The following is a 26,364-nucleotide window of genomic DNA, read 5'->3' as shown; positions in this document are numbered from 1 at the left end:
AGGTAGGCAAACGTAGAACAGGGAGACACTGGCGACATGGACATGAAAGACAAGGAACTAAACAATACAAACCAGTGATGTGCACAGAAAACCACGGTGTCTAAATAAGGAAGGAAGGGAGGAGAATGGAGCAATGAACTAGAGGCATAATCAGGGAGAGAATCAGGAGCAGCTGGTGGAGAAGGTAAATGAGGGAAGGTGACTAATGGAGAGCAGGGAGGTAACAGAAAACATCTAAGTAAACCAAAGATTAACTAAACATAAACCGGGAGGAACCTGGTCTATAAGGCAATATAAACTAACACAACACAGGAATCTGTCATGATGGGGTTTTGGGGCGGACCAAAGTGCAGACAAGAGCTTGGGAGGCGCATCTGAATTTATCCTCGTTTATTTAGAGGTTGTAAGGTGAGAGCAAAAACGTAGCAAAACAGACCGCAGGTACGAAGCATAGGTACAGTCCAAACTTACATGAACTCTTCAGGTTATTCAAGGCTAAACGTAGGAAAAATGTAGCATGGTTTCCAAGCGAAGCAAAAACAAAGCATAGTCATGGTAGGGAACGGGGTAATAACGAACACAGAACCAGCCACAAACAAAGACACCAAACCAACTAATATACTGTGGGAAAACAAAGGCGGGTAATCAAAGGAACGGGGAATAGGTGAAACAAATACAAAGGCTGAGGAAGAGTGAAAAGACTAATAAACAAGAAACAGAAAACACAGATTAAGCAAGATAATTAATCAGAGGAGTAATGAGGAAACTAGAATAACTAAGAACTAAAGTAAACAGAGAAACTAGAGGGAAACATAGGAACACCAACAACAACCTAAGAACAAACAAAGAGCCCATAAGGAGACCTGATTTACAAAGTAAACAAACCAAATGTAAATAAGAACTAAAGCTGGAATGAGAACAATTACCTAACCATAAATAAGCACGGAGATACTAAATGAGAATCCAAGGATGAATAATAATAATAATAATAATAATACCACACAAAGTAATAAGAAAGCAACCACAAAAGGAATTAAGAGCATGAGGAAGAAAACACACTAGGAGGTGGTAGAGGGAGGAAAAGAACTAATAAACATGATGCCAAACCCAAAATGGAAACAACTAAACAAAAGTTAACACAAAGCCACAAACTAAGTCCAAAAATGTCATATTCTAACAGAATCCAGGCAAGTAACAAAAACTAAACAGAATGAATCCAATAAACCTGAACGAACTGAAATAAAGCAAGTATAGAACATGGCAGTGCAAAGAAGGGAAACAGAATAAAACCCTAAAATCATGCTTCCGGTCACAGTTGAAAATAAAACAAGCTCTGTATTTCCCCCTCAACATAAATCTAACTGACTCATAGTTTTAATTGTAAAAGCTATATACAATATGTGCCCCCATGCTTAATAATCTGGCCATAAAAAAAATACATAAACACAAATTAAAAACATTTGCATGCAAGAGTACAGGGTTATAAAGAAAAACTGTTGACATTATTCATTATTTATAAAGATTACATGATTTATATTAATAAACACCAGGTTTTATCTAGGTGTGGGGGCACTGCCTAGTCACACTTAAATGTAGATTTTCTTTGGATTTTTTTGAAGAACTCCATATAGACATACATTTTTTCTTGTTGCAGATCAGTCATTGCTCTCTGTTGGATTAGCGTGGGTGCCAACATTTCCTTCCCCATTGAACAGCTAACATTTCCTAGAGTGCCTGTCCTTAAAAAGCAGAAATGAGAGGCTGTGTTTCTTTGACATTAATGTCAAAAGAGACCTTTAACATTTTTAATGTTAGTAGTAGTCATCAGTATGATGTTGCTTTCTTTTCCTTTCCCACTCATTTCATAGACAATAGGCATTTATACAGCTAAGATGTATTTCCCTGGAGCTTGTTTTGCCTAATTTATTGCAGAAGAAATATTGTAAATCTCCACTGAGTGGCGCTGTTGTAACATGGCTGAAACATCACTGTGCTGCGAGTCAAACTCATAGCTTTGCTTTAAACCTGTGCAAATTGAATGCACAGTATGTGTGTGTATGCACATACATTATGTACAGTACCTTGCAACAGTGTTCCTACATGATTTGCATGACCTGAAGTGAGAAGAAAATAAGTGGGAGCTGCACGGTGGCACGGTTGCTAGCATTGTTGCCTTGCAGAAAGGTCCACAGTTTGACTCCCGACTGGGGTCTTTCTGCATGAAGTTTGCATGTTCTCCCTGTGCAAGCGTGGGCCCTTCCTGGGTACTCTGGCTTACTTCTACAGTCCAGAAACATGACTGTTAGGTTAATTGGTCTCTTTAAATGGTCCTTAGGTGTGAATGGTTGTTTTTCCTGCGTGTCTCTGTGTTGCCCTGCAGCGGACTGGCGACCTGTCCAGGGTGTACCCAGCTATACAGAAGAAGCAGGTATAGAAAATAAGTGGCTTCCACAATTTTTTACCGATAAAAATTAGAAAGATGTGATGTGTTTCTGTTTTTAGCCCCATGAACCAACATATTGTAGAGCCACTTCTCAATGCAATTACAGCTGCAATGCTTTTGGAATATGCCTCAACCAGCTTTGTACACTGAGAGACATATATTATTGACAATTTGGCAAAGTCTCGACTTTGACTGGGCCACTGTGATACATGAATAAGCTTTGATCTAGACCACTCCACTGTACTCCTGGCTGTATGTCCCACTGGACGACCAACGTCCTCCATGGACGTCTGCAGCCTTTTTTCCAAAATCTCCTTGTACTTACCTCCATCTATCATCCTAACAACTCTGTCTTTTCACATCTTTCTTTAAACAATGTCTTTACACCCTTTCCTAAAGACCATATTTATGGCATTCACAACTAATAGCTACACAGAAAAAGATTCTTCTAGCATAGCTGTGGATCTCTGCAGCTCATCCAGAGATACCATGGGCCTCTTGGCTGGTTCTCTGAATAATGTTCTTCTTATCCAGCCTGTCGGTTTAGGTGGACGGCCATGTGTTGGTAGGTTTGCAGTGGTGCCATACTCTTTCATTTTCTTGCATGATGGATTGAACAGAGCTCTGTGGGATGTTTAAAGCTTTAAACCTCCCCACAACTTTTTCCCTGACACATCTGCTGTGTTATTTGTCCTTCATGATGCTGATGAACCTCTGTGGCCTTCACAGAACAGCTGGAGTCATACTGAGATTAAATTACACACATTTACGAATTAGGTGATTTCTCAGGGCAATTGGTCATACTTCATTTTCAAATGTGACACATGATAAACATGTCTAAATCATATATCCTTTAACTGCAAAATCATTTGGTTCCTGGCATTGGTCTATTACATAAAATCATTTTAAAATAAACTCAAGTTTGTGATTGTAAATGTGAAAGAGTTCAGAGGGTTCAAATACTTCAAATAAATCTCTACATGGTGGTGTTGCAATGTTGCACTGAAGTAGCTGCATGTTCATTTCAAATCTAAGGGTAAAAAGAGTGCAAGTGTAAGGTTAACTTTTTTGTGGGAGATTTAATTTTATTATAATCAAAAGAAAACAAACGTATTCTATTCTTTAAAATGCATCCGATTGAGCAGCAACAAAATGTCCACATACCTCAACACTAGCAAATACAGTAAAACCTCCATCATGTCTTAACTGCTGCTCTGTGTTCTGACAGCCTTTCCTACCTCTGTGACATTATTTATTAATAAGGAGGGAAGAATAAAACATGGATTGCACACTGTATGAACTGGCAGGTTTGGAGCTTTGGGGCAGGTAGTGAACCAGTAATGGCTGCTGTGCTGCAGTCTAATCTCTGTAATTTACATACACAGGGTTCTCCCTATGGGCACATGAGCTCTGCAGATGTGTGCCTGACCTCAGTTAAAGCATGCAGAACTGAATCCCAAGTGCTGAAAATGTCATGCCATCTGTTTTTTTGCTCTTTATTTGATGATTGTAAAAGCCCCACATGAGGCAGGTAATAGAGAAAGAAATAACAAAAAACGATGATTACTTTGTCCTTTTTCGCACATTCTTTGCTGTCAGTGTCTTCTCATAAGAAATTTAGTAGAAACGTTTCCATTCTCCTTTCCACAGGTATTTTTTGTCACCTTTTTCTACATTTGTTAATTACAGCGTAGACCAACCTGGAGTAAATCCATAACAATAATAAAAATTGCATGTCCGTTAATATTCATAGCCTTTGCAATGACAGTCAAAACTGAGTTCAGGTGCATTCTGTTTCCACTGGAAAAGGCCTCAGAAAGGGTAGATGAGGAACTGTATTCATTGACTACCTGATTAGCTATTAAAAAAAACATATCAGACTCATTAAATATAATCTATTTTTTTATCATTCTCAAATCTTTCTAAAAGGATCTAAGAGGTACATTCTCTTTGTCAGGGAGACTAAACCACTTTTCAGAAAGAAATATACTGAATTACTGCGAAAAGCTGGAATATACTATAAATGTGTATATATACAGTACTGTGCAAAAGTTTTAGGCAGGTGTGAAAAGAGGCTCTAAACAAGAATGCTTATGTCTATTTTTTATCAGTTTACCAAATGCTAAGTGAGCGAACCCAAACATATAGCCAAAGTCATTAAGAACTATCTTTAGCGTAAAGAAAAACATGAATTAAACCGTTTTACTTACGGTTAAGATGTCTAGCCGTCGGCATTCTGGGGTCCTCCGTCTTGCCAAACCTGACACCTTTACAGTTGTGGAACAACATCCTATGGATTTATGAGATAAGGATCAACTTGTACCAAAGTGATGGGAGGAGAAGAGTATGGGCAAAGAAAAAATCTGTTCATGAGTGGAAACATACTACCTCGTCAATAAAGCGTGGTGAAAATACGTAATGGCATGGGCATGTATGGGTACCAATGGAGCTGGTTCCCTCGTATTTAATGATGATGTGACTGTTGACAAAAGCAGCAGGATGAATTCTGAAGTGTTCCAGGCAATATTATCTGCTCATATTCAGCCAAATGCCTCCGAACTCATTGGACGTCGCTTGACAGTGCAGATGGACAACGACCTGAAGTATACGGCATACCTTTCAGTCATTAAGTGAACCAATGAGCTTCTCTGCATAACGTATGTACAGTCCAATGTGTGTCCATCTGTCTAACGTCTAAAGCTTGTCACAGATCAGGTTATCAAAAAGACATGATCTCTTACACAGTAGACACCAGCTCAGTAGATTCCCTGTTCCTGCTGAAGAAAGCGACCCCACAGCATGACACTCCCACCACTATGTTTCACCAATAAATACATAAACATAATTAAAGTTTGTGATTGTAACATTGAGAACTGTGTCAAAAAGGCTGGTTACAAGTTTAATTAGTATACTTCTCATAGTTGTTTTGGCCGACTTAATTGCGTGAATGTGAATCTTTACCTAATGCAATGTGCATTTATTATTTTATTTTCATGTCTACCAGGAAGCCTCCCTTGTGTTTCAAAAGCAAAAGTAAAGATAAAACAAACAGCAACAAAATGATCCATCACAGGATTTGTCTCAACACATGTGGGTTTTTATGTTCATCTTTTTTTTATTTCTTTTTTTTAATAAAAGCAAAAAACAAAAAGGAAAGACATGTGAGTAGGAGTTTTCTGCGTGGGTGGTGTTGGTGGTTGTACTGCTTCTGGTAAAGTTCTGGCTGGTGGGATGTTTGTGGCTTTAAACCTAGTAAGAGAAACGGACTCAAACCCGCACCAAACATTAGAAGATCATGTTCTCACCAATATATACTGTGTTTTTATCTGCAGCATGTAGCAAATGACTCTCAACAAGCCAGTTTAATAATTTATTGTGCTTTGTTGAGGCCCTTTTCTCATGTCAAGTAGAACATCTAACCTAGCCTTAATTGTGTAACAGCAGAATATAAATTCCAGTTCAAGGATCCTACATCTAAACATTTCAAAGTTACATATTTTCTATGTTTTGTTTGACTCACCTTTCAACCTTAACTCTAGCTTTTTCTGCTTTTTCCAACCCTCTATGTTCCAGCAGCGAGGTTTCCTCTTGCAGCAGTATTACCATGCAGGCCAGGTTCAGTGTAGCATGTGTTGATAGCGGGCTACTTAATGGAAAGAGAGTTTCTGATGGAGGACCCCTGAGCTCTTCTGTCCTTTGCTGCAGACCATAAAACACAAAACCACTCTTTTAAGCAATGTGGTACTAACAGCACCCAGGGAATGGAGCAGATGACCACAGTTGCATGCTGATATTTTCAGTTTAAGTTTTGGATGTAGGTTTTATGTTTAAATATTTCAAATAGATTTAAAGCACTCAGCAGGAAGAGGGTGTTGTGATGAAAAACCTTAAAATTGATGTATGGTAAGATCTTTGCAGTCCACATTTTTCTCAATACCCTTAGTACTGTCGGGGTTCGACATTTTGGACTTTTTGTTGGTTTTGTGTTTTATTCGTTCAGTTATTTTGGTGTTAGTTTTGTTCTCTCTCCTGCCTCCTACTGTTTGCAGTTCTCTCTCCCCTCGCTCATTGTTCCTTTAGTTGTTGTTGTTTTCTTATTTATCACTTTGAATGGTTTTCTCTTTATTATGATTATTATTATTATAGTTCTCTAGCTTTAGTGTCTCTTCTTCCAGTCCCTCCTGATAGGTTAGTTTTAGTTATTGTTTACATTTTGGTTTGTATGTATGCTAGTCCTCACGTTCTCTGCTTCCTTTCCAGTTATTTCAGTCAGTGTTGGTTTAGGTTTGTTTACTTTTGTGATCAGGGGTTTCTTTATGGGTTCTTTTGTTAATTCTTAGGTTGCTAGTTTCTTAGATCTTAGTTTGTTGCGTTTCTTCTGTTCCCTCCAGTTTCTCAGTTTCTTTTAGTTCATGGTTATTCCTGATTCTTATGCTTCATTTGGTTATTTCTCTTTGTTTATAGCTTTGCTTAGGTATTGTTTTTTAGTCACTTCTCCCATGCTTTAGTCTCTGTATTAGTTTCACCTGTTCCTTCAGCCTCCCTGCCTCCTTGTCACACCTGTGCCTAGTTCTTTTGATTATCTGCCCTTTGTTACCCTCGGTATATAAGTTGGTCTAGTTTATTTGTTCTTCACTGGTTCCTCTCGTTCACTACCCCTGTTTATGTTGAGGTTTGCTACGTTACAGAAGTGAGTACACATGTAAGTTTTGGGCTTGACTCATGTTTGTACCTGCTGTGATTTATGTTACGTTTTGGAGACCTTTGATTAAAAAGAAGCCTTACTCTCATCATGCTGCTGCCAAGCTCTTGTCTGCGCATTGGTCCACTAAAGCCTCAGAATGTGACAAGTACTAGCTATTGTTGGTAATTTGGGTGGCTATTAAATCAGAAACATGACACCTGAGTAACTGTAAGTTATGACATTAATAAAATTAATCATGTTTCTGATCTTATAAGCATTAGTTGATCTGTTATTATCAAGACCCCAGAATGATGAAAACAAAATGTCAGAGTATGTTTTCTGTCACAGTCCCCGCAAATATGATTTTTATTAGCTTAGGAAGATAAATGCTTTGATTCTAATGAAAAATATCCAGCTTAGTTTAGACACAAATTGCTGCAAGATGGTTATTGCGGGTGTAACTTTAAATGCAACATGATCAGTTGAAGGTCTCATTTGTGGTTGTGCCATATTTAGAGTCTTTTGCAAAACAGAGATTTCAGTTATTTCTAAACCAGCAGTGATTTAAAGTGGAAATAGAGAGAAAGTTGGAACAAATACATGAAAGGGAAAGTACTTGGTCAGATAGCAGAAAACCCCAGGTCTTGTATTTTGTAGTTGTGTGTTATTGTTACAGGCAGGGTTTGGGTTTGCCATTTTTTTACTTCTGACAGTTTATTTCTCAGTTTTTTGTTTGTGTCCATATAATGATGAACAGAGAAAGCCTTAAGCTCTCCATATCGACTGATGTTAAAATGTCATAATTCTTCTCGACATCATGAAGTTCGTCTTGCTTTTATCCAGTTGCTACACCCATGCAACTTTGTCTAGTAAAGTATGGGAGCAGTTATTATTATGAGATAAGCATTGTAAGAATTTACAGCATTAAATAATGTATATTCAATGAACTATGAGCCTTTGCTGTGTGGAAAACAACTATTTATCGTTTACTTTGCACAGTATTAGTTTTTGAGTGGAATTCTATTACATGATTTGTTGTTTAATACAGCAGAAAGAAAAAAACATTTTATTAAGAGAATAAGCATAGTTTTATTACAAATCTGTCAATTTAATTAGCATCAAATAATGAACCAAATATAGAAAAGATCAGGCCCTTTAAATCAATGATGAGCCCCTTTCAAGCTTCGCTACATGAATCTCTGAAACATTGCTTCTATGAAGGACTTTTTTACAATCCACTACATGTCATGTCACTACATAACAAAAATGTGCACTGACATCTTAATCCCCTGACGGGAATTAAGATATGAGGAGGATCTCCGTGACATTCGGAGGGGTCTTCTTTGTGAACGATGAAACTTGTCTCTTTTTATTCTCAAAGTGGCTGCTCTTTTTTAATGCAGTCAAGTGAGAAAAGTTGGACAGTAAATGCTTGGTGCAAAGAGGAGGACAGCATGGAGGTGGGCTTATTGGTGGGCAGGATAGAGTGATGGCAGGGTTGTGAACAAGTTCCTGTCACCAGCATCTTTGGTAACAAGTACTGGGTGATGTAAACAATCCCCGCTGGAGTATCTGAAAAAAATGTATTCATATTGTGCAAGCTATTTCTAACTCACCCTTGTCCAGATCTCTGAAGCTCTAAAACAAAATACAGAGAGCTTTGCAAAAGTATTCAAACTTTTTCACATTTTAGCATTGTACCACCAAAAACATCAAGTTATTTTTGGGGATTTTATGTCATGGACTGACAAAACGTTAAGTGAAATAAATTTTTAAGTGAAAGGAAAATAATGCATGGTCTTCATAATCTGTCACAAAAAATCCTTATGTGTTATAAATTTCTGTTGTGATGCCTGAGTCAATTCTCTTTCTAAGGTACAAGAAATCATATTTGCAGGACTGTATTTACCTCAATCCATCATACCGTCAATTTGACAAGCTTCATTGTCCGTGTTGAAGAAAAGCATGATGCTACCACCACTGTGTGTCACAATAGGGATGGTGAGTTCAGGGTGATGTCAGGCGATAGTTTTCCAAAACACATGGCATGCAAGCCAAAATGTCCAATTTAGTTTTTATCTACCTCTGAATGTTTGTTGTGTCCCCTACATGCCTTGTGGCAACCTAAAAGCAGGACTTTTTCTTGCTGTCGTTTAACAATGCCTTTCTTTCAACAGTGATTTTGCCATTGTTCCATAAAGGCCATATTTGTGGAGGATTTTACTAATAGTTGCCATTTTGACACATTCTCTCACTTGAGTAGTGGATCTCTGCAGCTCACCCATAGTTACCATGGACCTCTTGACTGATTGTTTTGATTCATGCTCTAAACAGAGCTCTGTTAGATGCTCAAAGCTTGGGATATTGTTTTATCACCTGGTCCTGCTTTAAACTTCTCCATCTTTCTCATTGAGCTTTCTGCTGTGTTCTTTGGTCTCCATAGTGCTGTTTTTGTCACCTATGTTCTCTGATAAACCTCTGAGGCCTTCACAGCTTGATTTATACTGGGAATAAATTACAATCTATTTACTAATTAAGTGATATCTGAAAGCAACTGGTGACACTGGATTCCATTTAATCAATGATCTCAAAGTAATAGGGTATGGATGCAAATGCATACCATACTTTTCAGATTTGATTTTTGTAAACAATGTTATTTAAAAAAAAGTATAATTGCTCTTCTACTTTAGTTATTTGCTACTTTTTGTTCTATCACATCAAGTCTTAGCCAAATTCTTTGAAGTTTGTGATTGTACCATTTTAAAAAATGTGAAAAAGCTCAAGACAGTCTACTTTTTATTGTTTTGGTGTATATACAACAATAGGTTCAAAAGATAAACACAATTCAGAAGATGACTCTGGAGAACAAGGTATAGTTCCATTGCTCAAAGTTGCAGATCATTTGGTTGAGAGGGAACAACTGTAAACTTTATAGGAGCTTGCGGTAAAAGCTCTTCCAGAAACATGTTCTTGAATCTTTGTCCTTGTCACAGCAGTGGGAGGCCAGTGTAACTACGCCCAATGCTTGGACAGAGTTTGATGTGTCGCTGTGAGGATTAGGGGTGTTTTCTTGTTTAAGCAAATCACAACAGTGAGTCAGAGGCCATCGCAATATGCTGGGTGAATGCAGGGGAGGGGCGCCGCTCTGTCACATAAAATAAAAGAACGCTTAATGAGTCACACAACAAAGACACCTCATCTCTCCCAAAAAACAAGCCCACCAAAAAGCCACAAAAAGGCACAGAAATGTGTGCATTAACAGAATAATAGGTGGAAACTGCTGTTATAAATTGCTACCTATAAAGTATACAGTGAGATTAACGCTAACCCTACATAGTACTCTAGAGGTAGACTTCATTGGATTTATTCAGAGATGCTAAACACAGAAGCTTCTCAGTCATTTCCTCACCATGACAACCACAGATTGCAAAGCACATATGTCTCAAGGGAGACAAGGATGAGGGAGGGATTGATGCAAATAAAATAATAAAACAATAGGGAAAAGAAGTTAATATTAAACACACCAGTCCCCATGAGCATCTGTACATGTGTGGATGCATCTACACTAGTAAATATTTGTCCAAACATGCAGGAAATGTTTGTTCCAGCCACATTTATCTGTGCAAAACTGATATCTGTACACTACAGATATCAGTTTTGCACAGATAAAGCTATTTAAAGCACCCACCACTAACTAAGATCACATATCAAAAAATAAATAAAATAAATATATAAAAATACACCCATCTTTCTAATGGGAAAAGTCACATTATGTCATATGTTTATTAGATTAATGGTAAAAAACATGTTTTCATATGATCATAAGAAAACCAGAGGTGCAGATGTTTTATTTACTGTTTCAATATCAGATTTTGTGATAGAAAAGAAAGTGATAATGCTTTCAATAACTCAGCTCAGGGAAGGTTAAATCAGAGCCAAAATAAAAAAAGACTCAAGCTTCACTGAAAATATCCTTATGATTTAAAATGAGGGATCCACCGATATCAAAATTTAGGCCGATATCGATATCCAATATTAATATCACTGTTATGGCCGATAACCAATATTAACCGATATTATATAACACATATATTTCACTACCCTTTCAACACCGCAAAAAAAGACCACACCTCTGACATCACCACCACCACCCTCCAGAGACATAAACACAAACGGCAACAAGATAGTAATAAATATGGGTTATTAATATCGGGACAGATATACTTATCGGGACAATACCAATGTGTTAAAAAATGACTAACATCGCCCGATACCGACGTCAATGCAGATACATCGTGCATCTGTATTTGAAATGACAACTCAAGAAGAAGATTGCTGTTGTTTTTCTTGACAAAATGAACATCTTTAGTTAAATTCTAATCAAAATGCAAATCACAAGTTTTTGATGACTGCTTCATTTGACCAAGCTGGGAATGTGAACGATTGTAGATGTTTTCCCTCAGTATGATTTAGATGTACTCTGTGTTTCACTTTCATAAACAACAATAATAACAGACTTTTGTCGGTTATTGGTTTTCATGAAAATAGGCTTTTAAAAATCAAGTCCGATGGCCAAGTGTATTTATATTAAACAAGAGAATTAGAACCTGTGCTTGCAATACATGACTACTTTATTTATAGATGGGTATTGACTTCAAGGCATTAACTCACAATTTTTCCGATAAAAATATGGGACATTTGGAAAACATTTATTTTTTTACCAAATGTTATTTTTGTAGACTTTAATCAGTATGTCTCAGTAGAAAATGTCATGATTCTCCTGTGTTAGATGTTTGAATTCCTTGTGTGTTTATGTTCTTTAGTTGCTGTTATTTTCGTTCATCCCATTGTTTACTTATTTCTTGTATTCCTGTACATTTAGAGTTCTGTTAGATTCCTTCCAGAGTTTCTGTGTTCCTGCTCATCTGAGTTAATTAGCCTTCCCCCTTCAGTTGCTCTGCATTCTCCCTGCCTCCAGCTGCTCCACATTTTATCTGATTAGCTCTTCTTGTTTATTGGTTATTTCTCCATCCTGACTCCATCTTTAAACTCTCTGAATTTTATTGTTTACCCCAGTATCCTACTGTTTGTCATGCCTAGCGTGTTACTACCTGCTCAGTGTCTGTTCACCCACCTGTGTTCAATGTCCTGTAGCCACCTTTAAGTTTCCTGTTCTATTATTATTAAAACACTTCTACTCACCCTGAGGCTTCACAGTCTGATCTGCATGTTGGGCCTACGACACCTCAGCGTTATATAACAGAAAAAAGTTTTAAGTTTAACAGCTGAGTACTTTAATACATTTGTTAAATTCCAAACAATTTTTGAAATGTACTTAATCAGAAACATGTTTAAATTGTAATTATTAGGGAACAAACAAACAAATTGGTTTGTGATTAAATGACATTTAGTCCAACAAGGTGGCCTGTGAACCGTTTCCCTGACAACCACAGCTAAGATCTGCCATTAATTGGCAAGGACTGCCTTAGGATTAAGATGCTCTGCTCGCTAGTAAGTTTGACTTTAGCATTAACGATGTCACTGAATGAGCTAAAGCTATATCTTTATATATACTGTATATAGTAGTATAATAATTTTCAGTCTTCCTATGCAGTTTGGAATTTTGAGATGTGCCCCACTTCTTCCCTAATAATGTCTGGTGTAGGCTCCAGCCCCACCTCAACCCCAAACAGGACCAATCAGCTAGTGAAAGTGAATGAAATTAGAAATTTGGTCCAGTTCAGGCCAGTGGTGTCCAAGATTACTTTTCAAGGGCTGCTATCCTGAAGTTTTACATGTTACATGTTTTCCTGGATCAGCAGACCTGAATCAAATACAGATGCTGGTCATCAGTAAGTGATGTTTGGGATGCCATGTCATCTGCTCGTGTTGGTCCACTGTGTTTTCTGAGGTCCAAGGTCAACGCAGCCATCTACCAGGAAGTTTTAGAGCACTTCATGCTTCCTGCCGCTGACCAACTTTATGGAGACGCAGATTTCATTTCCAAATAGGACTTGGCATCTGCGCACAGTGCCACAGCTACCAGTACCTGGTTTAAGGACCAGGTTAATTGGCTAATCTGACCTCAACCCCACAGAAAATCTATGGGGTATTGTGAAGAGAAAGATGCAATATGCCAGACCCAACAATTCAGAAGAGCTGAAGACCGCCCACAGAGCAACCTAGGCTCTCATACCACCTGAGCAGTGTCACAGACTGATCGACTCCATGCCAAGCCACATTGCTGCATTAATCCCGGCAAAAGGAGCCCCAACTAAGTATTGAGTGCTGTATATATTCATACTTTTCAGTTGGCCGACATTTCTAAAAATCTGTTTTTGTATTGTCTTAAGTAATATTCTAATTTTCTGAGATTTGGGGTTTAAAATTATAATAATCAAAATTAAAAGAAATAAACAATTGAAATATATCAGTCTGTGTGTAAAGAATGAGCATAATATAGAAATTTCACTTTTTGAATAGAATTACTGAAATAAATAAATTTTTTCATGATATTCTAATTTTATGACCAGCACCTATAAATGGGTAACTTGCATGTTCCTGCAGAGCTTGAGTTCATGCTGGTGAGCTAATTGAGCCAATTAAATCTGATGTGCTGGATCAGAAACACATCTAAAACTTGCAGGACATTGGTCTTTGTTGACTGGAGTTGAAAACCCCTGGTTTTCTCAAAGGTCCCTGCACAAGATGATAATAAGCAAGTGTTTTGAAGCCTTAACATATGTTGTTTTTTGGTCAAAGCAAACATTAAAACTAACATTTAACATTCCCATTACTTCTGGACCCACAGTGCTGTATAATCCTCCTGAGCTTCTTTTCACATTTTTTTTATGTTGCAACCACAAACATAATTTTGGGGACAGACCCACACAAAGCAGTTCTTGTAAATTGTAAGGAAAATAATACAAGTTATTAACATCTGTTACAGTTAAACTCTAAAAAGTGCAATTCTATTCATCCCCTTTGAGTGAACACTCTGCTGAACCACCCTTCACTGCAATTACCAGGTTTGCATATCTAGACATTGACATTTTATGCAACATAACTTTTTCTACCACATAGGCCTTCCCATGTAGGCCAGAAAGTAATATTTTGGTCTTATCTAGAGTACCTTTTTCCATGTTTGCTGTATCCTCTACATGGCAAATGTTAGTTATACATATTGTTAAACTAGATTTTATTTTGGGTTTGTGGGTCAGAGCAAAGGGGACCTTTTGGATTTGTTTTGCAAATGTTGGAAAACAATGACGTTTGTGGTTGTAATCTGACAAAAGGTGAAAAAGTGAAAGAGGTGGTATACTACTTTTGCCATGCACTGCATTTCCTCACAACAACAGTGGAAAAGTTAGTTAGCAAATGCAATGTTCTTTTAATTTGTGTGAGTTGTATTTGTATAGAAATCTGGGGCTTTTTCGGTGCCAAATTTTGGGCATTGTGTAGTTTAACATGTTTTTAAAGTAAACGTGCAAAGCGATGCATGTACTATCCAGAAACACAGTCGTGCTGGTAGAAGTATTTTAGGAACACTTTAGCAGAGACATCAGCTGATGAAGCCCGTGTCTGCAGAAACATACTTCACTACCCGGTGCACATGCTCTTGCCACACATATTTATGTGTTCTGCACATACAAATACACACACTGTTTCAACGAATACACCCACAGCTTAACTGTAGCAGGTTTCATGAGTGCCAGAAGCATAAAGGCTGCTCCCCCTTCCTCTCTCTCTCACCTCCCTTCTTCTCTGTCCATCTCACTCCATCGCACTCCATCGCTGTCTTGTTTTGCCTATGCTGTTTGCAGTGCTTTTTGTACTGCTGAACCCCCTCTTTGAATGTGATCTTTTTGTTCAGCTTTTTTTATTCCATGAATAGAAAAAGCAGCCTCCTTTTTCACCCTTTCTGTCTTGGATCCAAGCACAGAACCTCTCACACTACCTCCCTCTGGGTCCGTCATTTCTATGCATCTTCTCCTCGTAGCTGAGGGGAGCAGGGACTTGGTTCTCCCCGCTTCCTCTCCCGAGCCTCCTCTTCTACCTGTTCTGCTTCGCCTCTTCTCTCACTTCCTAACTCCGGGATAATGTTCTATTTCCAGTTGGTGATCATGGCTGGGACGGTGCTGCTGGCTTACTACTTTGAGTACACGGACACCTTCCCTGTGCACATCCAGGGATTCTTCTGCTATGATAAGAGCTTCTCTAAGCCCTACGCTGGTCCAGACGACACCAGCAAAATCCCCCCAATGCTCATCTATTCACTCGTCACAGCCATCCCTACCCTCACGGTAAGAGCTGGATCTATTGACTTAGACATGTGGATGCAAAAGTGAGATCAAACTACACTAAAAAATAATTATTTAAAAAGAAAGCGAGTTAAAGTTGCGGTAATATGATAAATTTGCTTTCAGTATTTTTGTTCTGTGTTGTGAGTCATGCAACAAATTATTTTTTGCTCTGTAGACACTGAGAGCATATCGGCAGGGTGCTGAGAGATCACCCTCTCCATCTTTGAGAGGGAAATGTGTGTGGATGAATGTGTGTGTGGAGAGAAGGAACTAAAACAACAGTCAGTGCTGACCAAACAGACATGTAACAAGAAGAGGCAGATAGGTCATTAGAGGAAGACAGAAAGGAACTAACGTTAGAGAAAGCACGTGAGAGAACGAATGCAGAAGTGTGAGGGAAGACTGAATGATAGTGACAGCGAGCAGATGCTGCCTGATAAGAAAAACCTGAGTTTTGAACGGAAAAAGATGCAAAAACAACAAAGCAGCCAAATTATGAAAAAGGAGTATAGAACATAGTTGCTATCTAAAGTGCCTTCCAAACATATTCACACCTTGTTAACTTTCTGATGTTTCACCACAAACTTCAATGTATTTGATTGGCATTTTATGTGACAAACCAAGACAAAGTAGCACATAATTATAAAGTGAAGGAAAATATTTTTTCAAATCTATTAAGGATGACGTTAATCTGTTTTCAGCCCTCCTGAGTCAACACTGGGTAGAACAATCCTTTGCTGGAGTTACAGCTGCAAGTCCTTGGAGAATGTCTGGCTGCTGGTTGACTGTGCCATTCTAACACATGAATATGTGTTGATATAAACAATTTGTTTGGAGTTCTTGCTGTACGTTTAGGGTTGTTGTCCTCCTGTAAGGTGAGTTTCTACTTCAGTCTCGAGTTTTTTTAGCCTTTACCAGGTTTTCTTCCAGGATTGTCCTTTGTTAAGCTCTAACCATACTCCCCTCAATACTTCTTTTTACCTTCTCTTTACCTCCTGCTGGTGGCAGCTCGATGCTGCCACTGTTTGTGGCAAACTTTAAACAGAATGTCTTATGGCATTTTTCTAACCATAGCTTCTCCTGCACTTTGTTATTAAGGCCAAATGTGGGGAGTGCACAACTATAGTTGCCCACTTGAGCTGGCTACTTGCAGCTCTTTCTAAGTTACTATAGAAACTCTTGAATACTTCTCTGATTAATGCTCTCCTTGACTGACCTGTAAAATTAGGTGGAGGGCCAAGTCTTTTACCTGTCTTTTGCTTTCTCTCTGTAACCTCTGAGGCCTTCAAAGAACAGAGGGATTTACAGCGAGATTAAATTACAGCACTCATAGAGTGCACCCTTCTGCCAACACAACATGGTCATGTGAGTCTTTTTCTTTATTGGGCTATACTCTGGATGACTTATGGCCACTGCATGTGAGCTGCTGACAGGGTGAGGAATCAAGTGGGAATTCCAAGATGTCACACCATAATCTGGCAATGATAAAGAATCCATCAAAAAAATCCTGGATCCAAATGGTGCTCCGCATCACAACCAATATCTGATCATCTGTTCCTTGCCTGAAAATTTCATCCAAATCTGTTCACACCTTTCAAGAGATTTTGCAAATAAACAGACAGACAGATTGACAAACCAACGCTGAGAAACATATACCCTCCTTGGCGGGTGTAATAAGGTGTCTTCTGCAGGCAATTAGACACAGTGGATTGTATTTTAGGTTACCAGAATAAAGTGTGCTAAATAAAAAATGCATGACACACTTTTCATCTTTTTATATCTACATTTTACATAACCATGTATGGTTTTCCTTCTACTTCCTCTTGGTAAATCACCCAGTGAAACCCATTAACGTTTGTGGTTGTAAAGTGGAAAACAACATGGAAGAGTTAATGGGGTGTAAATACACAGCTCAAAAAAATAAATAAAGGGAACACTCAAACAACACAATATACAGGTGTTGGACAATAAAACTGAAACACCTGTCATTTTAGTGTGGGGGGTTTCATGGCTAAATTGGACCAGCCTGGTAGCCAGTCTTTATTGATTGCACATTGCACCAGTAAGAGCAGAGTGTGAAGGTTCAATTAGCAGGGTAAGAGCACAGTTTTGCTCAAAATATTGAAATGCACACAACATTATGGGTGACATACCAGAGTTCAAAAGAGGACAAATTGTTGGTGCACGTCTTGCTGGCGAATCTGTGACCAAGACAGCAAGTCTTTGTGATGTATCAAGAGCCACGGTATCCAGGGTAATGTCAGCATACCACCAAGAAGGACGAACCACATCCAACAGGATTAACTGTGGACGCAAGAGGAAGCTGTCTGAAAGGGATGTTCGGGTTCTAACCCGGATTGTATCCGAAAAACATAAAACCACGGCTGCCCAAATCATGGCAGAATTAAATGTGCACCTCAACTCTCCTGTTTCCACCAGAACTGTCCGTCGGAAGCTCCACAGGGTCAATATACACGGCCGGGCTGCTATAGCCAAACCTTTGGTCATTCATGCCAATGCCAAACGTTGGTTTCAATGGTGCAAGGAGCGCAAATCTTGGGCTGTGGACAATGTGAAACATGTATTGTTCTCTGATGAGTCCATCTTTACTGTTTTCCCCACATCCAGGAGAGTTACTGTGTGGAGAAGCCCCAAAGAAGCGTACCACCCAGACTGTTGCATGCCCAGAGTGAAGCATGGAGGTGGATCAGTGATGGTTTGGGCTGCCATATCATGGCATTCCCTTGGCCCAATACTTGTGCTAGATGGGCGCGTCACTGCCAAGGACTACTGAACCATTCTTGAGGACCATGTGCATCCAATGGTTCAAACATTGTATCCTGAAGGCGGTGCCGTGTATCAGGATGACAATGCACCAATACACACAGCAAGACTGGTGAAAGATTGGTTTGATGAACATGAAAGTGAAGTTGAACATCTCCCATGGCCTGCACAGTCACCAGATCTAAATATTATTGAGCCACTTTAGGGTGTTTTGGAGGAGCGAGTCAGGAAACGTTTTCCTCCACCAGTATCACGTAGTGACCTGGCCACTATCCTGCAAGAAGAATGGCTTAAAATCCCTCTGACCACTGTGCAGGACTTGTATATGCCATTTCCAAGACGAATTGACGCTGTATTGGTCGCAAAAGGAGGCCCTACACCATACCAATAAATTATTGCGGTCTAAAACCAGGTGTTTCAGTTTCATTGTCCAACCCCTGTAGCTCCAAGTAAATCAAACTTCTGTGAAATCAAACTGTCCACTTAGGAAGCAACACTGATTGACAATCAATTTCACATGCTGTTGTGCAAATGGAATAGACAACAGGGGGAAATCTTTGGCGATTAGCAAGACACACTCAGTAAAGGAGTGGTTCTGCAGGTGGGGACCGCAGACCACTTCTCAGTACCTATGCTTTCTGGTTGATGTTTTGGTCACTTTTGTTGGTGGTGCTTTCACACTCGTGGTAGCATGAGACGGACTCTACAACCCACACAAGTGGCTCAGGTGGTGCAGCTGGAGCACTGCCAGAGCCCTGCAAAATGACCTCCAGCAGGCTAAAAATGTGCATGTGTTTGCACAAACTGTTAGAAACCGACTCCATGAGGATGGTATGAGGGCCCGACATCCACAAATGGGGGTTGTGCTCACAGCCCAACACCGTGCAGGACGCTTGGCATTTACCAGAGAACACCAGGATTGGCAAATTCACCACTGGCATCCTGTGCTCTTCACAGATGAAGGCAGGTTCACACTGAGCACATGTGACAAACTAGAGACACCTTGGAGAGCGATCTGCTGCCTGCAACATCCTTCAACATGACCGGTTTGGCAGTGGGTCAGTAATGGTGTGGGGTGGCATTTCTTTGGAGGTGGCCCTCCATATGCTCGCCAGAGGTAGCCTAACTGCCATTAGGTACCGAGATGAGATCCTCAGACCCCTTGTGAGACCATATTCTGGTGCGGTTGGCCCTGGGTTCCTCCTAATGCAGGACAATGCTAGACCTCATGTGGCTGCAGTGTGTCAGCAGTTCCTGCAAGATAAAGACATTGAAGCTATGGACTGGCCCGCTCGTTCCCCAGACCTGAATCTGATTGAGCACATCTGGGACATCATGTCTCGCTCCATCCACCAACGTCACGTTGCACCACAGACTGTCCAGGAGTTGGTGGACGCTTTAGTCCAGGTCTGGGAGGAGACCTCTCAGGAGACTATCCACCGTCTCATCAGGAGCATACCCAGGCGTTGTAGGAAGGTCATACAGGCACGTGGAGGTCACACACAATACTGAGCCTCATTTTGACTTGTTTTAAGGACATTACATCAAAGTTGGATCAGCCTGTAGTGTGTTTTTCCACTTTAATTTTGTGTGTGACTCCAAATCCAGGCCTCCATTGGTTAATAAATTTGATTTCCATTGATGATTTTTGTGTGATTTTGTTGTCACCACATTCAACTTTGTACAGAACAAAGTATTCAATGAGAATATTTCATTCATTCAGATCTAGGATGTGTTATTTGAGTGTTCCCTTTATTTTTTTGAGCAATGTACTTTTGCAATACGCTGACTGTATTTGTTCTTTCCATATGTCTTGTATGTGTGTGGTTCATGTGCGTTCAGCATTTAAGCCCTTTGTGAGATAGTAGGCAGCAATCCTGAATTGCAAATCACCTCGCTTTAAGCAGGGACCCCGATCTGAACCTCTTACATACCCCGTGTGCTGCAAACAGCACAAAGCACCTCAGATGGAAGCAGCCTCAATGCAGAGCAGACAGATAAAAGGATTACACATAACAGCTGCATGGACTTATTGCAAAGGAAACAATACCTGGATCACAAGTCAAACACTGATGATGCCTGTAAGCAACGTACATTAGAGTTTTCTTCTGAGGAAAAGCTACTGTTTGGTGTATAAGAGGTTTTATAAGTGTGGATAAAAAAGAAGACCCAGGCTGGCTCTGGGTGAAAAAGGGAAGGTAGTGACAAGACTCGGAATGTCCCATTCAGGATTTCATATCTCTGATAAGACACAGGTCATTTTAGAACAAGCGAAGGTACAGAGCCCCAGCCTAGTACTTCATTATAGTTCATGAAAAATATATGCTAGTTGGTAGCTTTAAAATTGTGGAAGATTACATGCTACATTTAATAATGTTGTTCAAGAAGTCTCTTTTATCTGTTTTTACAGCTAAAATATTTAGTCCAAACTGAAACTTCTGCAGGTTAGCCATAATGGATTAGCTCAGTTATGAATGCCACTATAGCATTTAGACACGGTGTCAACATAGCTTAATCATTGGTTTCCATACATATCTAACTTGACAGCTATCATCTCAATAAAAAGTTTTGCTCCTACTGACTGGATTTTCTTCTGGAGCAGTTTATTGAATTGGGAAGCTAACGCAAACTAGCTCATAACATTTCAGAGCAACTCCAGCTAATTATGTGTGGAAAAACACATACAAAAATGTTGATCTACTGCTTCATAAACCAAACGCTTTGCTTTTAACATCTTAAAATGTAATGACTAGCACTTCAGCTGTTCTCTGTGCAGCTGTTTCTCCTACATCAAGAGCAGTTCACATGACACAGAGAGTCAGTCACCCTCCGCTGCCAATGCAGCCTCTCTTTTCCCTTGAATGTTATTAAAGCCTGAAAAACAGCTAGATTACAGGTCCTTCTCAAAATATTAGCATATTGTGATAAAGTTAATTATTTTCCATAATGTAATGATGAAAATTTAACATTCATATATTTTAGATTCATTGCACACTAACTGAAATATTTCAGGTGTTTTATTGTCTTAATACGGATGATTGTGGCATACAGCTCATGAAAACCCAAAATTCCTATCTCACAAAATTAGCATATCATTAAAAGGGTCTCTAAACGAGCTATGAACCTAATCATCTGAATCAACGAGTTAACTCTAAACACCTGCAAAAGATTCCTGAGGCCTTTAAAACTCCCAGCCTGGTTCATCACTCAAAACCCCAATCATGGGTAAGACTGCCGACCTGACTGCTGTCCAGAAGGCCACTATTGACACCCTCAAGCAAGAGGGTAAGACACTGAAAGAAATTTCTGAACGAATAGGCTGTTCCTAGAGTGCTGTATCAAGTCACCTCAGTGGGAAGTCTGTGGGAAGGAAAAAGTGTGGCAGAAAACGCTGCACAACGAGAAGAGGTGACCGGACCCTGAGGAAGATTTTGGAGAAGGGCCGATTCCAGACCTTGGGGGACCTGCGGAAGCAGTGGACTGAGTCTGGAGTAGAAACATCCAGAGCCACCGTGCACAGGCGTGTGCAGGAAATGTGATACAGGTGCCGCATTCCCCAGACCTGGGCTACAGAGAAGCAGCACTGGACTGTTGCTCAGTGGTCCAAAGTACTTTTTTTGGATGAAAGCAAATTCTGCATGTCATTCAGAAATCAAGGTGCCAGAGTCTGGAGGAAGACTGGGGAGAAGGAAATGCCAAAATGCCAGAAGTCCAGTGTCAAGTACCCACAGTCAGTGATGGTCTGGGGTGCCGTGTCAGCTGCTGGTATTGGTCCACTGTGTTTTATCAAGGGCAATGTCAATGCAGCTAGCTATCAGGAGATTTTGGAGCACTTCATGCTTCCATCTGCTGAAAAGCTTTTTGGAGATGAAGATTTCATTTTTCAGCACGACCTGGCACCTGCTCACAGTGCCAAAACCACTGGTAAATGGTTTACTGACCATGGTATCACTGTGCTCAATTGGCCTGCCAACTCTCCTGACCTGAACCCCATAGAGAATCTGTGGGATATTGTGAAGAGAACGTTGAGAGACTCAAGATCCAACACTCTGGATGAGCTAAAGGCCGCTACCGAAGCATCCTGGGCCTCCATAAGACCTCAGCAGTGCCACAGGCTGATTGCCTCCATGCCACGCCGCATTGAAGCAGTCATTTCTGCAAAAGGATTCCCGACCACGTATTGAGTGCATAACTGTACATGATTATTTGAAGGTTGACGTTTTTTGTATTAAAAACACGTTTCTTTTATTGGTCGGATGAAATATGCTAATTTTGTGAGATAGGAATTTGGGGTTTTCATGAGCTGTATGCCACAATCATCCGTATTAAGACAATAAAAGACCTGAAATATTTCAGTTAGTGTGCAATGAATCTAAAATATATGAATGTTAAATTTTCATCATGACATTATGGAAAATAATGAACTTTATCACAATATGCTAATATTTTGAGAAGGACCTGTATAAGAGAGAATTCAGATTCATTAGATCAACAATACAGTTTTGCTGGCTTTGCACATAAAAATAGGCTGATTTTTATAGAATGATTTTTAAAAACTGGCTGTGCAGAATACTGCTAAACAGCTCGCTAGGGGAGCAGCTGACAAAATCTGAATTATTAGAAAAACAACTGGCATCAAGAGCTGATTGTGTGGTTCAGAGCCACAATAAGTAAGTTTACATGATTGTTAGTTAGACGTTCAAGTCAGTTGTCAACCAAAATTTCTTTGAACTGAAAAACTTTAAATCGAAATTTATTAGTTAAAATTTTGTTTAAATTCTGATAATCTTTGTTATAACATCCCAGTAACTTTTGTAAAACTGTAAAATCTTTAAGCTTTGGCAAGCTATTCTTTTTTTTCATCCCATGCCTTGTGTAGGTTTTTCTCACTGTTTTATGTTACACTTTTTTATGTGGTTAAAGAAAATCTTATGAATTGTCTTGAAATAGAAAATAAAAAAAGATCAAATTAATCCACAGCAATTAACAATTTAGCTAAAATTCAGTGTTCTACTAAAAAAGACCTGGTGTAGCAAACATTGACACAAAAATAGTGTATTAGTTTGTCACCCTAGGGGTATATGGAAAAAATATCTGTACTGGCCTAGTCTTATTCCAGAACATGTTCCAGAACAAAGCTGTTTTACAGTAAAGCCTAGAAACTGTGAGATGAAAACTTTTTGTGCTGCCTACTGCTTTGATCATTGTACAACACAGTCATGTATTTTTTATTTCCAGCCTTAGCAATGTATATTTAATGATTATGTCTAACCAGTTGTAGTGACAGTCGAGCAGAAAAGTGAAGGATAAATAAATATCCCCAGTTATCTCTCGCTACCTTACTACAAGTATTGGATTGCAAAAAGTGCCAAACTTGAAAATGTTGTTTTTGCTACAAATATTAAACTTTTTTAGGCAGCAGTCTGATCCTGTTTCAGTTCAGGAGAAAATTAGAAATAATAACGCAGAGTGCCTACTTTGCAGATGGCCACTCTTGCTTTCTTTAATAGAAATCACAGCAACCGACTCTTTCCACCAAACTTCAAACATGAGCTAGAAACAAAAACAAAGATATTTTAGAAAATGAACATTTAAAGTAATATTTAAACTGGTAAAGGTCAAATTTAAATAAAAAAAACGAAACTCTGAAATTTCATTAAAACGGTTTGGAAATAATTTGGAGTCATTTGACTTGACCCAAATCTGGGAGAAAAGTCTATTAAAGGAAAATGGACAAAGACCTTGGGGGCCCATCAGGTTCTGACAACAGAAAATGGCTTCAGTAACCTGAAAGGACATGTCTTATTTTGGCACAGGTCTTGTTGTGTCACCTCACTATGAACTGGACTGGCTCCCTGGCTGCACCATCCTATTTCTCTGTTCAGCAAAACAAAGGATGTCTTCGCAAAAGCTGTTCAACCCAACCTAATGGTTGTCTCTCCGTCTGTCTCTCTGAAGAAGCACGTTGTGATCACACATCACAACTGTGTTCCATGTTTCATTAGACACCCAATAGGAAAAAAAACAATTCTATTTTTTTAAGCGTTTAAGAGCATTTAAAATTCAGGGAGAGGGAGGAATTTCAAACCACACTAATTGTTGAAACAATCTCTGGGCTGAGCAATGTCTGCAAGGTTTCACACATGTACTCTCCTAGGAAGGAAAAGACAAGTGTGCATTTAAAAAAATAAATAAAAACATTTTCACGACTATTGTGGTTTTTAGCACAGAAACCAACGGTGGGCCTTTAAATAATCAATTTTAATAATGTCTGGATATCCAGTCCCCATTGGCACACCACAACAGAATTTAAAAAAAAATCTGCAGTACGGAACAAATTTTAACAAATTCTCAGTTTTTGCCGTTTTTGGATCTGCCAAAAATCTAAAGTAGTGGGTAGTAGGATTGCTGGATAAGAGACAGCTGTGATTATTACCAGCGAATGGCAGGTGGGGGGAGTTGGAAAGTAACAAGTCAATTCAGTGGGAAAAAGACAGGTGGGTTAACGAGGTCGGCATTCCATTTCTGCATCTATGAATGTTGGTTGGCAGCTATAATGTGTGTCTGAATGCTGAAGTTGTGTGTTTTCTTTTCTTTTAGGTCAAACTTTCTGCTGTGAAATAGGCTCATTGACAGAACCTGATAGGGGAATAATATACAGGTCCTTCTCAAAATATTAGCATATTGTGATAAAGTTCATTATTTTCCATAATGTCATGATGAAAATTTAACATTCATATATTTTAGATTCATTGCACACTAACTGAAATATTTCAGGTCTTTTATTGTCTTAATACGGATGATTTTGGCATACAGCTCATGAAAACCCAAAATTCCTATCTCACAAAATTAGCATATTTCATCCGACCAATAAAAGAAAAGTGTTTTTAATACAAAAAACGTCAACCTTCAAATAATCATGTACAGTTATGCACTCAATACTTGGTCGGGAATCCTTTTGCAGAAATGACTGCTTCAATGCGGCGTGGCATGGAGGCAATCAGCCTGTGACACTGCTGAGGTCTTATGGAGGCCCAGGATGCTTCGATAGCGGCCTTTAGCTCATCCAGAGTGTTGGGTCTTGAGTCTCTCAACGTTCTCTTCACAATATCCCACAGATTCTCTATGGGGTTCAGGTCAGGAGAGTTGGCAGGCCAATTGAGCACAGTGATACCATGGTCAGTAAACCATTTACCAGTGGTTTTGGCACTGTGAGCAGGTGCCAGGTCGTGCTGAAAAATGAAATCTTCATCTCCATAAAGCTTTTCAGCAGATGGAAGCATGAAGTGCTCCAAAATCTCCTGATAGCTAGCTGCATTGACCCTGCCCTTGATAAAACACAGTGGACCAACACCAGCAGCTGACACGGCACCCCAGACCATCACTGACTGTGGGTACTGCTTCTCTGTAGCCCAGGTCTGGGGAATGTGGCACCTGTAGCCCATTTCCTGCACACGCCTGTGCACGGTGGCTCTGGATGTTTCTACTCCACACTCAGTCCACTGCTTCCGCAGGTCCCCCAAGGTCTGGAATCGGCCCTTCTCCACAATCTTCCTCAGGGTCCGGTCACCTCTTCTCGTTGTGCAGCGTTTTCTGCCACACTTTTTCCTTCCCACAGACTTCCCACTGAGGTGCCTTGATACAGCACTCTGGGAACAGCCTATTCGTTCAGAAATTTCTTTCTGTGTCTTACCCTCTTGCTTGAGGGTGTTAATAGTGGCCTTCTGGACAGCAGTCAGGTCGGCAGTCTTACCCATGATTGGGGTTTTGAGTGATGAACCAGGCTGGGAGTTTTAAAGGCCTCAGGAATCTTTTGCAGGTGTTTAGAGTTAACTCGTTGATTCAGATGATGAGGTTCATAGCTCGTTTAGAGACCCTTTTAATGATATGCTAATTTTGTGAGATAGGAATTTTGGGTTTTCATGAGCTGTATGCCAAAATCATCCGTATTAAGACAATAAAAGACCTGAAATATTTCAGTTAGTGTGCAATGAATCTAAAATATATGAATGTTAAATTTTCATCATGACATTATGGAAAATAATGAACTTTATCACAATATGCTAATATTTTGAGAAGGACCAGTACATAACTGTATCATCAAACCGTTAAATATAAAGTAACTAAATAGGGGTGGCACAGCTGTTAGC

The 26,364-nt window shown here is 39.4% G+C and overlaps 1 protein-coding gene across 3 annotated transcripts in view; it reads left to right on the top strand.

The window, feature by feature from the left end:
• The window catches only part of LOC124864083 (phospholipid phosphatase-related protein type 5-like), a 78,225-nt gene that overhangs the window by 29,369 nt on the left and 22,492 nt on the right, over positions 1-26,364 (top strand). For all 3 annotated transcript variants that reach the window (XM_047358706.1, XM_047358708.1, XM_047358707.1), the window contains exon 3: positions 15,242-15,430. In XM_047358706.1, coding sequence (XP_047214662.1) covers positions 15,242-15,430 — 189 coding nt within the window. The remainder of the gene's footprint in view (positions 1-15,241; positions 15,431-26,364) is intronic.

The sequence above is a fragment of the Girardinichthys multiradiatus genome, chromosome Y (genome assembly GCF_021462225.1).
Source record: "Girardinichthys multiradiatus isolate DD_20200921_A chromosome Y, DD_fGirMul_XY1, whole genome shotgun sequence".
In the NCBI taxonomy this organism is placed as follows: Eukaryota; Metazoa; Chordata; class Actinopteri; order Cyprinodontiformes; family Goodeidae; genus Girardinichthys; species Girardinichthys multiradiatus.
This window is presented reverse-complemented; position numbering and strand designations above follow the sequence as displayed.